Raw genomic sequence first — 16342 nt, 5'->3', positions numbered from 1 at the left:
AAATAGCAATAATGTATGATACAAGTATAAAATTAAATGAAAAATTAAAACAAATATTATGTGCATGACAATTGATATATGTGGTTTGAACTTCTGCTTCAAAATGAATGTTTGGGAATAAAAATTCAGCTATGTGATACTTGCACCTAAAAAGTTAGTTGCTATGTGATAGAAACACCTTAAAAGAAATGAAAATATATTGATGATAAAGTGATTGATCAGTTGTGTAGAAAATAAATTAAATGAAATCAATAGTAAATTAAATCTATAGTAAATGAAAAAAAATTATTTTAAAACTTTATTTCTGCAAAGCCAATCAACAAGTGTTGGAGGGAAAAAGTGTAAAAGTTATCCTCGCATATTTGGGAAGAGCAAGCACTTAGTCTGAGAAAACAAGGACTTAACATAGTTGAATCAAAGACAGTACCCTGCTACTTGTATTTTAAAACAATGGTGATGTTTATTCTTAAACAACATTCCTTTCTTTCCTAAAAGCCACAATATGATACGGTACGCAATAGCTCACTTGAAAGTGCTAGAATCAGAAGGTAAAGAACGCCATGTGCCATCACACAATTCCTACTATACAAGGCCTTTTCGGCGCTTGATAAACCAAGCACCCATGTAGCCTTACATTCAATAGAAACATCTCTCATACTCTGGGTTTTAAGATCCTTGCCCCTCCAGTTCCAATGGCATCACATCTGACTCCATCGTTGTAAATATTTTCAGCCTTTTGCCAGATTTGCATGATGTTATCCTCAGACACCGAGCAAATGACCCACGGCTCATTGGGGTTCCAACTAAAATCTGATATCTTGGTGGTGTGTCCTCCATGAATAAACAGGAGTTCTGGAGGCCCAGAACTTTTACGGAAGTGTTAGTTAGGCTTAAACACATTGGCTCGAATAAAGAAAAATATTTCCCCGTAGTAAAAACATTTGAACGTACAAGAATCAAAAACTTTTATGTACCTAATATATATATTAAAATTGCATCAAGGAGAATATAAGAATCAAAGGATTTTTTGATAAAGGTATAATAATAGTGAGGATTTTAATATACAGTTAAAAAATTAACAGATTAATGAACAAAACCTAAGCAAAAGTAAAGAAGATTGTAATATCTCAATGACTGTGTTTGATATATATGTTGTGTTTAGATTATAGGTAGACGGATGGCTGTAACATTAGTGCTGTCATATATATGTTTTTTCTCATGTATATCCATATCACATATATATATAAAATGCTGAAAAATAGCTGAAATGTAACTGATAAAATTAGTATACCATAGGGGTACTTGGGTGGCTCAGTCGGTTAAGTGTCCACCTTCAGCTCAGGTCATAATGTCCGGGTTCTGGGATCCAGCCCTGTGTGGAGCTTCCAGCCTCTGTGGGGAGTGTCTGTTTCTCTGTCTGCCTTTGCTCCCTACTCCCTATTTGTGTGCGCTTGTGTGCTCACAGGGACTCTGTGCCTCAAAAAAATAAAATCTTTAAAAAAATTAGTATACCATAATATACTAAATTAGATATGAAAAGAATAAGCCTATATCTTACAATGTTTATTTTTAAAATGCTAACTAATATGATGGATGTTTCCTGTAACAGAGAAATAAGCCAGGGTTATCCTTTTTTTTCAGGGGTACCATCTATTAACCATCTCCACTATCACTCAATTGTTTTGGAGTTTAAGCATATAAATATTAGAAGATAGACAACTTTTTAATATATATTTGCAGATGATAGGATGGCTTAACTCTGAAACCCAAGAGATTGAAATCTAAAAGCTTTTTTACTAAAAGAAAATTAGGGCTCATAGGCACTTAGCAACTTATAATCTATATAAACACATTTTCCATTAACAGGAAAAAAAAAGAAAATGTTAAAAAAAAGTTAGAAAAAATTCAGATTCTAACTAAAGGACTTCAAAACTAATGTAAATAAATGGAACAATATACCATATTCTTATATTGGGAGATATCATATATTAAAATAACTTCATGGGAAAAAAGTAATGATAAAATAATTCCACAGCTTTTTAAATTATAGATTTAATACAATTTCAACCAGAATTCCAAAAATCTGTTTTTTTCTTCTCTGTTTTTTCCTTTCTTCTTCCCTTCCTCCCTACATTTCTTTTTTTTCTTCTCCCCTCACTTCTTTTCCCCCTCTCTGCTGCTACTTCTTCTAATAAAAGAGTAAATGTAGGAAAAAAACCTGATGAAATTAGCAGTAGTGTGAATGAATTTGTTGTAAGGGATATCAAAACTTAATTTAAATCGACAAAAAAACTTAAAAAAATAAATCGACATTAACTAAATATAGTACAGATTCATGAGGTGGTTAAAATACAGAAAAGAGTGGTAATGTGTAAAATCATTTTATTTATTTATTTATTTTAAGATTTTATTTATTCATTCATGAGAGACAGAGAGGCAGAGACACAGGCAGAGGGAGAAGCAGGCTCCATGCAGGGAGCCCAATGTGGGACTCGATCCCGGGTCTCCAGGATCAGGCCCTGAGCTGAAGGCAGGCGCTAAACCGCTGAGCCACCCAGGAGTCCCTGTAAAATCATTTTAAACATGAAAATATATGTGCATATATGTGATATGTAAAATAAAAATAAAATATACAATGAAAAAATATATATAGTGATTGAAAAATCATTATACACGGTGTGATGAAGAAAGGATATACAATTATTGAAAATATATTGCTTCATTCTTGAATGATGTATTAAAATAATCAATGCCACTGAAAAAAAATTAGGGTTTCTCATACATTATGTAAGCATTTTTAACATTTACCCAGAAGTTGGATCATAAATTACATTATAATCTAATTAGAAATATAATTGTGTTAAAAAGAAAAATAAATTTAGGCTGTTAATTGTTAAGGAAAATATTTATTTAACTGAAGGTGTCGGTGTATGGGTGTTTTTCTTTAGCAAGACAAGAAATCCAATAGAAATGAAAGAGTTGTTTCATGGGTCACCATAAATAAAAATATCCTGTATTTAGTTATTCAAAATACACTGGATGAAACATTCACAGCACAAATAAGAGCTAAAGGATTGTTGTACATTTCTCTAGTAGAATAAATATTCCTATATACTCACAAGAAAAAAATGGGTAAAAGCTATGAACAGGCCATTCATAAAAGGAATCAAAATGACTAATGAGTATAGGAAAACATAGTCAAGTAGCAAACAATGAAATCTGATTTATTTAAAATGAGGAACCATTTGCCAAATTTAAACAATTAAGAACATCCATTTCAGATGAATTTCTGGAAAATGCACCCTCCCCTACTGTGGTTAGTTTTGAGAGAAAGGATTTCTATAAAATATTAGCATAGTAATTTAACCTTCGATTTTAAATACATGAACTTTTCAATTTAGCAATTCTTTGATTCAGCTTATCTGGAAAATCAAAAGCAATAGTAGTATGTTGGTACAAGAATGATTTTTATGCACACTTATGTATAATAGTGTGAAACTGTGACCCATGTCACCATTAAAATTGAATAAATTATCATGTACTCTTAACTGCAAAAATTATTAATCTATTTAAAACAATACACCCATTTACATATATTGTCCTCAAATATGTCTAAAATATCTAAAATTAAAAAATAAATACAAAGTAATATATAGAGAATAAATTCATATTTGAGAAACAAATGTGTGCATATATGCTGTATAAGGATAGAGGTGAAACTTAAAGCACATTGAAAGATTAAAATTGGATATTTCAAAACTCTGTGGTGAGAGAAGTGATTAATATTTTATCTTCCTCCTCTGTATAATGTATTGTTAATAATCAATATGCAGTATATTCAGAAATAAAAAAACAAGAAATTAAAGAGAAATAAATTAGAGCCAACTTGAATGAGTAATATCTATTTTGCAACATTTTAAATGGCTTTTCTATATGCATGATCTCTTTTTTCCCCAAAATCCTTGAGGCAATTATTATTAATATGCTAATTTTACAATTGAAAAAAACAAGACTCAGTTTAAGAAGTTTCCAGCTACAGGTGGTTGTACATGCTGAACATGGGCCTCAAGCTCTGATTGGTCTGGTTTCATGTGGTTCATGGATTTATATGAAGCAGGGGTAGATTCTGTAGATGATAAAATTACTAGGTTTCAGCTAGAGAGAAAAAAAACAACCCATGTCACTGTCCATTAATTCTAAAAATTATCAAATGCATTAAGTCTAAAATAGCACATTTTTCCTCTGTTGAGATTTGAGAGTTAGCTGCAGTTTTGTTTGTACTTTTGTGACGCAGGTTTCTTTTGACAGTTGTTGATTAAAATATAGCTAAAGTAACGCTTGCTTAAATAAAAGCTTACTGCCATTTGCAGTGATGTGGATGGAACTAGAGGGTATAATGCTAAGCAAAATAAGTCAGTCAGAGAAAGACAGCCACCATATGCTTTCAGTCCTGTGTGGAATTTAAGAAACAACTGATGAACATAGGGGAAAGGAAGAAAAAACAAAATAGGATAAAGACAGAGAGGGAGACAAACCATAAGAAAGTCTTAACTATAGGGAACAACTGAGGGTTGCTGGAGGAGAGGCGGGTGGGGGGACTGGGTAACTGGGTGATGGGCATTAAGGAGGGCACGTGATGTAATGAGCACTGGGTGTTATGTGCAACTGGTGAATCGCTGAATTCTTTCCCAAAATTAATGATACACTGTTAACTAACTTGAATTTAAATAAATAAAAACAAACACAACAAAAAACGAAGCTGACTGCTGCTTAATTCAAGAGTCCCTTTTTCAAATGAGCTGGTCTGTATGTTTTTAGTAAATTAATATTATGGTTTAGAATTATATGGCTAACTCTAATGACAGGTAGATTGCATTTATAATTCCTATCAGCTCATTTTGAAATCGGGACATTATAATCCTCAGTATGTTAGCACTGGTATAACTGTAGATGAATTTAACCCTCGAAACCTACAGATTTTTTTTTTTTTTGCTTTTGCATAAAGTAGTTTGCAATAAAAAAAAATCCCTGAGGAAAATTATTTAATATTTGTAATTATCATCACTCAATTGAAAAGATTTTCACCAGGATTTGCATCAACAATATTATCATAAATTCATTTCTTGCTATCTGCAAGGCATTTTATATTTTAAAATGCCATCACACTGTTTCATCGTAACCTTTATTTTTCAAATGAAGAAAAAAGCACTGAAAGAGTGACAGTAAGTCTCCCCAAATCACTCAATTCCAAGTTGCGATGTGAGCTCTGCCTCTTGAGTAATCCTGTCTGATACAAAGTGTTTTATATTTTATGGTCTTACACGTCTTTCAAGTTTTTCCATTTCTTATACAAGTGGTGGAAAAAGATAAGTCTAGCTAGAATAATAGCTCTAAGGAAAGTTATAAATTTTTTTGCCACACATTTTAATATTACGTTGAAAGACATATGTTTTCTGTATCTTTTTAAGCTCTAACTAATGCAACTGTTTTTTCTTGCTCTCCAGTCACAAAAGCTGCCTTTTTACAGGGTAGGCATGTACTTACTCGTTATCTGGCCAATGGGGTACAAATATGATTGAGGAAGAGCTTAAAAGTTTCACTTGATGCGTTTAGTTTTTTTTTTACAGGCAGTTTTGAATGAATCTGGTTATATATTGTATTTGGATAGGGTCTATATTTACATCTTAAACACTAAGCAAGTTTGCAAAATGTATATTGCTTCCATTTCCCCTTCTCTAGTCCTGGCAGATATAGCTGATCAAGTATGGCTTTTCTATCCTATTGAACCCATATGTGGGTTTAGGCCACTTCCAATTTGAATCTCTAAAAAGTCCATTTCTATTAGTCAGCTGGTATTGAGTAGTGAAATTACATACATTTGTCATTTGTCCTATTAAGTCTCAGTCACTCTGCATGTAATAGCAAAAATATGATTTCTGGAAAGCAAAGTGTGTGAGTTAAGACAACTAATATTTCAACTTGCTGTATATCGTTTCTTTTAATCTGTTTAATTCTAGGAAGGGTTTCAAACTTTATAAACGGGGAAACTTAGAGAAATTAGATAATTTATCCCTTAGAACATAGAGTATGTGTCAGAGATACCTTCGGATATTCGGGGGTGTATGTGAAGGGGTTACTAGAATGTATCTACTGCACATTCCCTGCCTCAATTAATTAATGTGGGATCTCCTGAAAATTTGTTTAAATTAAATATATATTAAATGAAAGTAAATAAAGTCTAAAAAAACCAGTATCCATCATATGCCAGGCATTAGATTATTTTTTTCATTAATTCTTTTTTCATGGATTGAGAAAAACAATGTTCTCTCTTATTGCCTTGAATGCTTTGGCTATGTTTGGTGTCAGAGAGCATTTTTGTAAATGATGGCTTTTGACATTTTTAAAAATTGGAGATTAAAAGGACCACTAACTTTAAGGATTAGTAGAATGGTTCTAAGTTCATTAAACTAGGATAGACTGCTATCCCTTTCAAAATAGCTTAAAAAGTTGTGATTTGTTAGACTACTGAAGAATAAATGGGAAGACCTAACAGAAAAATCACAAAAGTTTATGACCATAAGTATGTTGTTGTTAATTTATATTTTGCCTCCAACATTTGTTGCATCCTCTACATTTTTATGAAGGCTGCAATAATGTGATCAGAGAGTTTTGTAATATTGACAAGAGGCAGTGTGAAAGTCATGAATATAAAAAGACTGCTTTGGGACAAAGTTAAAGAGAAATTGATGGCTTTAATAATGTCAGAGACAAAAGGCATTGGACAAGCTCAGTAGCATTTAAAATATTTATTAAACTCTGTCTGTAATTTTTCATAGGAAAGTTGCTTTAATGACAAAGGAAGTCGTAATACAAACAGAACAATCCAGATGCCGCTGTGAGTCAGCACTACTTCAGAGACATTTATATTCTTAGCCTCAAGCTTTCTAAGAACCTTTTCTAACAGTCGCAGCTGTGTGAATAATTTGTGGAAGAGCAGTGATAGAGTCCTTCAAAGAATACAAGATAATGGCATCGAGAAAAAGGGAAAAAAAAAATATATATCCAATGTTTAGTTGTTTACATACCAGTGACCTGACAATTCACCTTAAATTCATTATTGTTTTCAGTTAGATTGCAGTCATTGTATTGGGTCAGTGATCTCTGCTTCTGGACTCTAAAGTCAGACTTCCAAAGCACCCAGGTTGTGCTGTTTTCATACTTTCTGAAACAATGCAGAGATTTCTAAAGAAAGATCACAGAATGAGAGTGGAAGGATGAAAAGAGCAGGGCTTAGTATTATAGACATTCATTTTTTCATTAGATCCTTTCTCAACTAGATTAGAAAGATGATTAGATTCTATTAGATACTTTCTGATATCGAGAAAAACATTGATTTATTTTAATACAGTGAAGTTATTATAGAGCTTTAAGAAATATATCCACCAACTTTGACTGAGTTTTACATCTATTAATATTATTCAGCACTGTATGGTTTTGAGCTGATAAATCTTCACAACTGATTCCATGGCAGGAAGAGAGACCGAGCAAAATATAATTATACTATTTTTACTGTACTTTCTTTAGCCTATCTGCTTTTTTATTCTAAAGTTAATTTTTAGTATCAAAACCTCATTTTCATTTTAATTTCTACAGCTAGTTAAAAAGTATTCACCCTAGGTATGTATTCTTAGAGCAACTAGTCCCCCATATATGGTATCTGATTATGCTTTATGCTCTAAGAACCATTAGGTAAATTAAATACAATTTTATTATATTAGTTCAATATAGTCATATGATAATTTTATCTTAACTGGCTCATGGAAAGAAGTAGTTCAGTTTCCTTGAGAAGTTACTCGATTTGAGGTGAGTTATTAATTAATGGCTCTCCAAACTACTATAAATGCATTGATAATATTTTGACCTTTACATTTTAAAATACAATTTTTCAAGGACTTCAAATATACCTTATATATTTACTGCTAAACATCTAACTTTCAGACTTTACATTTAGCTTACAAATAATCATATTCCAGTAGTTATATCTATGGGAACATTTATTTTATGATTGGTACCAGATAAGACAATTTAAGTCAAGAATGCATTTTTTTTAATGTGCATTCGGTTAATGTCAAAACCTGTACTCAATACTTATTCAACATGTCAATGTATAAAACAGAGCGTTTGAAAGATGAAGAGATAGTCATCTAGCACAATTTGCTACCCTTAGAGGTTGCCCAATAAATATTTATAAATTATTTTCTTAAAATTCAGAAAGAACGGTGTATTTTATACATTTCTTAAATTTTATTTATGAAAAATGCATATATTTACATTCTTGTATATGTCTCCCATTTTAAGAGACAGAAACTATATTTTCTAGAATGAAATTGATCAGTACGTAATAATCTCAACTACTTAACATGTTTATATACATGAGCACATAATATACTATTTAATATAGGTATCATTTGATTTTCTTAGATAATATTATATTAAATAAATTGCTTCCTGAGTAATTTTGGTGAGAATTTGAATATCATTAGGAAGTTTTCACTGTATAGACATTTACTTTAAATATTACCTTTTGCTTAAAATATTGAGAGCCTTATTTAAAGATTTTCATGATAACACACAGATTGGATTCTAAATCCAACGTGAAAACTCTTTGGTGGTCTTCATCAGTTTCTTTATTCATGCAATACCAACAGCAAGGAAAGACGAGTTCATAGAGTGCACTTCCTAACTAAAAATGACTGTAACAAATGGCTTGAAATGTTCTCTGGAGGATTATTGACTTTTTAATTCAGGCTACCATCAATCCTCATTTATATTTCATAATATGTATCCCGGGAAAAATAACCTACTTTTAAATGTGTAGCTTGTCACTGAGGTTAAATAGTCGTTATGCCAATCACTTATCCTTCAATTCTGCGTAAATTAAAAGATATTTTTCAGACCATCACTTGATACCAGCATACTAAAGGAAAAGCATAATATATGATTATTTTTCTTCAAAAAAATAATAGTGTTTATTTGGGTATAAAAGTTCAATATGGCAAAAATTATTTTTCATTGTTTTTCTTTCAGTTCACTTGCAGATGTATCAATAAAGTAGAAACAACTAGGAATGCAGGGAGATTGAATATCTTATTTGAAAAGTTGTCCTTTGAGGAATATCAATGACAGTATAAGTGACCCGTATAATATCTACATTTTTAAATATGAATGATGTAGAATTTGTTATCACTGAGTTGACTGATGTGCTTCTTTCAAATTAATTTTTGATATATTCAGGTTGTCTCTCTTTTTTTTTTTTTTTTTTTTTTTTTTTTTTTTGCTATTCCAAGAATGATGTAAGAAACATTGGTCCTTCGGCTATAAGTTTTGTGGCAAGATGCACTTTCTTCTATTAAATGTTTATTGAAAGAGTAGTTTTCCATTTTGGCACTCTATGTAAGTCTTTTTAAAAAGCTCATCTCCCAACTCCTGAATTGTTAAGAGATTAGAGATTAGGTCTGAGTATTTGAAAGAAGTCTCTTTACTCTAGATCTTATGGTAATGTGGTTTTGCTGGAAGTATATTATCATATCTCTAAAAAGTTATTTACTTGAACCTCCTCCAATATAATAAAATGGCACAAAAAATACCCTGTGCTTTTAGATATATGCCAAAAGCCTAAAAATGTGCTCTATGTCCCCAGGAAAGTATGTGCAAAATTTTATGAGAACTATTTTTGAAAGTATATTTGATATTTCAAAATAAACCATTTGAGTGCTCATCAGGGTTAAAAAAAAATCAGAGTGTGGTTTTACTCCCATATTGCTGCTGGTGTTTGTGTGTATTGTGTTTGTTTTAAATTAAATTTAGGGGAGGGTGAAAGGATGCAGCAGAAATCTGGTGCTCAGAACTTTGGAAGTTTATTACTTTTTCTGTTCCAGAAACCATTAAAGGCAATTCACAAAGTAAAGACATAGCTACAAATTGAAAGAATTACTGGGCATTTCTGAGGATTCCTTCCTTCCCATAGAGCTGGTATGAGTCTAGTGTAGAGCCAAAATGATGGGGCCAATAGGATGGTATCTGTAGTCCTGATTGTGGCTTCAACTCATCTCTTGATTTGATTTGCTTTTATAACTTCAGTAAATCTAGAAGGCTGATATTTATTCATCAGTTAGTCTAATTTGTATATTCAATGGCTCCTCCAGTCACTAGAAAGAACAATGGTGAAACTAACTTTGTGCTAGAGTTGAGACCCTAAAGAGAGTCTCAGTGTGGACCTTGCATCTTGGACAGGCATTCCACTGGGTGAAAATAGAAGAAATCAGGCAGTTCAAAGTATATTAGTTAACCAAAGAGCAAGATGGTCCAGGTGAATATTTCTATCTATTGTCTTTTGCTAAGATAGCTCCTGCAGAGACTTCTTTCACTGAGAACCAGGGTATTTCTCCTTATTTACCAAGACATATTCTTACTAAGGCAAATGCAGGGTACATATGTTCTCATAGTCATTCTAAATAACAAATGATAAAGTGTGAGCATGAATAAAAGATATGTGTGGTAATTAGGTCTGTAATATGCCTTTCGTGGAACATTTCTTCATGTTCCACAGTTCTTTTGTCACTCAATTAGGTAAGGGGATATAATGATGAAATAATGCAAAACCACTTCTATCAAGAAACTTACTATATATATTAGCAAACAATAAACTATACTAAAACTTAGTGGCTGAAAACAACAAACGTTATCTTAGGAGATAATAACAGGAAAACAGAGATATGAGATAATAAGTAGAGGAATGAGACAGCTAAAGAATTTGAGAACAGCTTAGTCAGCTGGTCTTGGTATTAGATCTTTTCTGAGGTTGCAGTTTCCTTGGAAAATGTGGATTTAAGTACTTTGCCCATTTTTTAATTGCTTTTTCTATTAAATTGCATGAGTTCATTGTATATTATTTTAGATACTAGCTACTTATCAAATATCTGGTTTATAAATAGTTTCTCCTGTTCTGTAGGTTTCTTTTTCATTATGTTGACAGTTTCCTTTGCTATGCAGAAGGGGTGGTTTGTCTTTTGTTGCTGAGTTTTAACAGCTCATTATATATTCTGGATACTAGTATGTTAACAGATATAATTTGTAAATATTGTCTTACTCTGTGAGTTGTTTTTACACTTCTTTGATGAGATCCTTTGATGCACCCCAAATTTTAATTTTAATGAAGTTCAATTTCTTGATTTTTTTCCTTTGTGCTTGTTTTGGAGTTATATCTAGGAATCAGTGGAAAAATACAAGGTCAGGAAAATTTACCCTTATGTTTTCTTCTAAGTGTTTCATTATCTTATTATGTTAGCTCCTACATTTAGGTCTTTAATATATTTGAGTTAATTTTTATATATGTTGTAAGGTAGGAGTTCAAATTTGCTTTTTTCCATATGGATATCCAGTTGTTTCAGCATCAATTCTTGAAAAGACTATTCCTTGGCATCTTTGTTGCAAATCAATTAGCCATAAATTAATAGGTTTACTTCTGCTTTCTAAATCTATTCCATAGATTTACATTTTTTCTTTATGCCAATATCGCATTGTTTTGATTAGTGTACATATATACATATGCATATATATTTTGATTACTATATATGTGTGTATAAAACTATATATATATATATATATGTGTATATACTATACACATACATTGTAGTATATTTGGAAATTGAGAGTTATGAGACTTTTAGTTTTATTCTTTTTCAAGATTGTTTTGGCTATTTTGGCTGTTTGGGGGTCCCCTGTAATTCCATATAATTCTGAGGATTAGCTCTTCCATTTCTGCAAAAAGAAAAAAAAATGCAGGTGGAATTGTGATAAGGATTACATTGTGTCTCAAGACCAATTTTTTGGAGTATTGTCATCTTACTAACTTTTCTTACCAATTCTTACTATCTTACTAATTATTTCAATTCATAAACATATGCCTTTTCATTTATTTAGTTTTTCTTTAAATTCTTTCAACTCATTTTGCGGTGTTCAGCATAAAAGTCTTTCATTGCCTTGGTGAAATTTATTTCTAAATATTTTATTTTTTTGGATGCTTCTGTTAATGTAATTGCTATCCTGATTTTTTAAACATGCTAGGGTAAGGAAAAGATTTTCTCATTTATATTTTCATTTACTTATTTATATAACTGAATTTTTAAAGTCTTATTTAATTCCTTATATTTCTTGGTAATTGCGAACTATTTTAATGTTCAAATTTTCTCACATTTGGTGAATAAGGAGGTGAATAAAGGTGAATAACCCCTTTAAGCTGACTTCTGTATTTCTTTGATGTTTCTATCATCCTTGAAAACTTCTTTTATTACCAAAACAGGATATCCCAGGCTCAGTTTGTATTTTTCATGGCATAGTCTCAGAATAACTTTTATGTAAGGATGACTGGCATATTTTTGTAGATGATGAATTTGGAAACTAAGAGCTATAGAAATATTTATCATTAAAATATATAATCATTAATTTTCTCACATTGCAATTTTTGGGAAATCAAAGAATATGGCTTACTAATTCAAATTTTTCCCCATTTCTTTTTGTAGTCCCTCCAGTAATCCGAGTGTATCCAGAGAGCCAGGCTCGAGAACCTGGGGTAACTGCAAGTCTCAGGTGCCATGCAGAAGGGATACCGAACCCTCAGCTTGGCTGGCTGAAGAATGGAATCGATATTACACCAAAGCTGTCCAAACAACTCACACTGCAAGGTGCTTTTTATTTGCATTTTTTCCCTTTAAGTGACCATGTTGAAACTTCACACTAAAATTTATAACAGAGTTTACATGAATTGAAAAAAAAAAAAAAAAGAAAACTAGTTAATGGAAACAAAATGTCATGCATATGAAAAAATATATATAATTGTTCCTAAGACATTATATTTGAAATAGAGTCCTTTAGTACTTTTATTGCTTTACATAATAATCTTGTCATAATAATTCATTATGTCATTATTTTGATGATAAGTAAAATACTACATTATGTATCTTTTAAATACTTGTCCTATGAATTATAGCAGTTGTGCTTGTGGCTCTCTTCATAGAATAGATTCTGAAGGGGCCATTTAAATATTTAAATCATACTTTAAAAATATATCATAGAGAGTGTCAATAGTACAGAAATTCCTTAGTGATTATTTTGTAGCATACCTTGTAAATGAAGAGACAAGAAAAAAAAAGTCACTAGATACATATCAGATTGAAAGTTGTGAATGTTCTTACTGAATTTTAATATATAAAATATTCCATTTTAATAGTCTAAGTATAAATATAATTAATCAATTATTTTGCAGATTATAATAACAATGAACATGTGATAAGTAGGAAACAAAAATTTTTTTGTAATGTCAAGTAATCTAAATAATGCAAAAACAGTTGTATCTATGATGATTATACTAGTAAGTTTAAAAATGTATAAATCTTATTTCCACCATCCAGATAGAATGTGACAAGTCATTTTACAGGAGTATCTGATGCATGACATTATATTCTTTATTGTATGCTTTAAATTCCTTCAGTTTATGCTAGAAGTGAATGTATTTTCACTTTTGCTTTATTTGTATAAACGTAGACTTCACTTCTTATTCCACCTTAACAGTGAATGTTTCAATATACGTTTTTAAATAAATCTTTTTGAAATATTTACTAATTTATTTTTGCAAGTGAAAAATGACATATGAAAGGAATTGTGACCCTTAAAACCTGAATCCTACAAATCTCTATATTAATAGAAGTAAACTCAACAAATTTACATGTTTACATCTACTGATTACGTCTTTAGGGTCTATAATCTTAGAAAAGGATTGATCTGATTGATAGAAATTAAAGTGAAGAAAGTTCTATTTAGTTTCTGGTTTTGTTATCTCTTGCCCATTTAATAGCAGTAAACCATATTAAATGAACATATTATATCTTTACTTCTAGGAACATACAGGAAGGCACATTTGGGGGGTTGGATACGCTCCAGATTCAATAGTGAAACAGTGGGGGCCCTTGTAAGGTAGTTATTATCATTTTTAAAAACAAGAGAAAATAGCTGAAATTTTGAGAGAACGTGACTGATGAGAAGTGAGTAGGGAGCAGAAATCTAGGTGCACAGGTATGTGAAATTCCATATGGCTTTCTATATGGTTACACATCACGAAATACTACAGTTATTTAATTATCCATTCATTCAGCAAATACTTAGTTAGCATTTATATGTGAGGTCCCCATCTAGGCATGGATTGAAAAACTACGCCAGTGGATGGGACAATATGTTAATGAGAGGAAGTAAACGCTTAGAAAAGCAGAGATGTTTAAGTGGAAGGCAAACCAAGATAAATAACACAGGAGACTAAAAATCAGCAGCATGCAGAGAACAAGGTGATCCTACAGAAGAAAAGAAAGCTAAGTATGGGAAGATTCAACAATATCAAAGGCATAGAAAGGTATAGGAAAGTCACTGAAATGTATTCATAGGTCTAGTGATTAGTTTGGCCTTTTGGCATCTAGAAAAATGATTTGTAGCCATCAGGCCTCCATGGGTTTAGAAATGAGAAGGAGGCAAGAAAATATAAAAATCTCTCCAGATTTTGAAAGGAGGGCCGAGGAAAAGGTAGTTGCTGCTGATGGAAACGATCAGGACTTAATGGAGATATTTTTTCTTCTTAGACAATGCATCAATCTGAAGAAATGTTAGTAAAGAAGATGTGCAGATAATGGAGGTGGGGGAAGGATGATCAAGTAATTGTAAAAATCCAAAGAAAAAAAAGAGAGATTTTCCCCTGGAAAGAACCAGAGAGTTTCCTTTGAGAAGTAAATAAATGTGAATATGTAGATGGAAATAGGAAGTTGGCTTTACTTGTTTTCCCAGCTTTTATTGAAATATAATTGACATAGCATTGTGTAAGTTTAATATATACTGAAAAACGATTTGGGTTTACTTGCTAATTACATGTATGACCTTCATGATTCAAAAACAAGGTCACTTTAGGGCGAGAAGTTAGATTAGGATGGGAAACATCACACAGAGTAAAGATTTGAAATAAAACTGGAGCAGGAAATGAAAGGTACATATCTGTAAAGGTCAAATGAAATGAATACCAAGTAGCACCGAACATCCTGCACGCTGAAAACTGTGAAGTTGAAAATCTGTAAGTTTGCTTATGCAATAGTCTCTTAATGTACTCAAAAACCTAGATGCACGAACACCAAGTGCAGAGATATGTCAGCGTGTTCTAGTCTTGGCAGTTGCTAAGGCATATGTGTCAGAATGATAAACGGACTAGGGAATTGCTAGTTCTGGCAATAGACTAGAGAACATCTAGAAACGGTAGAGAAGGAGGAGCATACAAGGTGGGAGAATGTATAAGAATATTGAGAAGACAATATTTGAAGAAGGAATAAAATGACTTGATGTTTCAAAAAAATTCTAGAGAATTCAGGTTAAGTGTGTGGGTCTTGAGAGCAAGTATGTTCTAGGAGAGAGCCATATTTCATGTAAAACACGAGGCCGATGCAGCTGAAATATAGTGTTCACTCCTGATCTTTTAGAACAGGGGTCTGCAAACTGTTAAGGCCCACAGACCAAATTTGGGGAGCTGCCTATTTTGTAAATAAAGCCACCTGGGGGGCTTTGTTTTTGTTTTTAGAACACAGCCACACTTGTGTTTTAAAAATTGTTGATGGCTGCTTTCATGCTGCTGACAGGGGTGAGTAGCTGTCACAGATACTATATGGCCCACAAGGCATAAAACATGTATGTGGCCTTTAACAGCAAAAAAACAAGACAAAACAAAAAACACAACTCCAACCTCTGTTTTGGAGTAGTGATTCTCAGCAGTGGATGGGGGGCATGGAAGTGCCCAATAACCTCTATAAAGTGAGAACAAGGTTCATGTTATCCGAATGGCTGTTCCTCCCCAAACGCTTACTGCCTCTCCACATCCCCTTCACATCCCTTGAGAGCCATTGGCATTTCCAAGCTCTTTTTTCCCCATTGGTTTTCTATCTTTCCCCAAAGAGCCACATGGATTATTTTGTTCCTTATCTGCCTTAGGAGAGTCATACTGTTTCTGTCGCACATGGTACATGGGATTCTTGTGATTGGATAACGTGAAAAAAACACACGCAGAAAAAAGAAAGAAAAGAAAGTAATAGAGGGAAAAAAAAAAGAAACCTAAACAAATGAATACAACAAACACTGAATTTTAGAGTCTGACAGGTGTCCAGCCCTAATCTTTTGAATTGAGTAATTTGCATAAGATCATTCTAGGAGTCTCAGATTCTGCTTCTGATAATTATGTGTTATTTAGGATAATTAAGAAATG

General features: G+C 32.0%; 1 protein-coding gene across 2 annotated transcripts in view; it reads left to right on the top strand.

Moving 5' to 3' along the window:
- Positions 1 to 16342, top strand: part of FSTL5 (follistatin like 5) — a 685094-nt gene that overhangs the window by 532572 nt on the left and 136180 nt on the right. For both annotated transcript variants that reach the window (XM_026008082.2, XM_026008081.2), the window contains exon 9: positions 12582 to 12743. In XM_026008082.2, the coding sequence (XP_025863867.1) occupies positions 12582 to 12743 (162 nt within the window). The remainder of the gene's footprint in view (positions 1 to 12581; positions 12744 to 16342) is intronic.

This window comes from Vulpes vulpes, chromosome 10, assembly GCF_048418805.1.
Source record: "Vulpes vulpes isolate BD-2025 chromosome 10, VulVul3, whole genome shotgun sequence".
Classification (NCBI taxonomy): Eukaryota; Metazoa; Chordata; class Mammalia; order Carnivora; family Canidae; genus Vulpes; species Vulpes vulpes.
The sequence above is the reverse complement of the archived record's forward strand: the minus strand, read 5'-3'. Positions and strand labels throughout refer to the sequence as shown.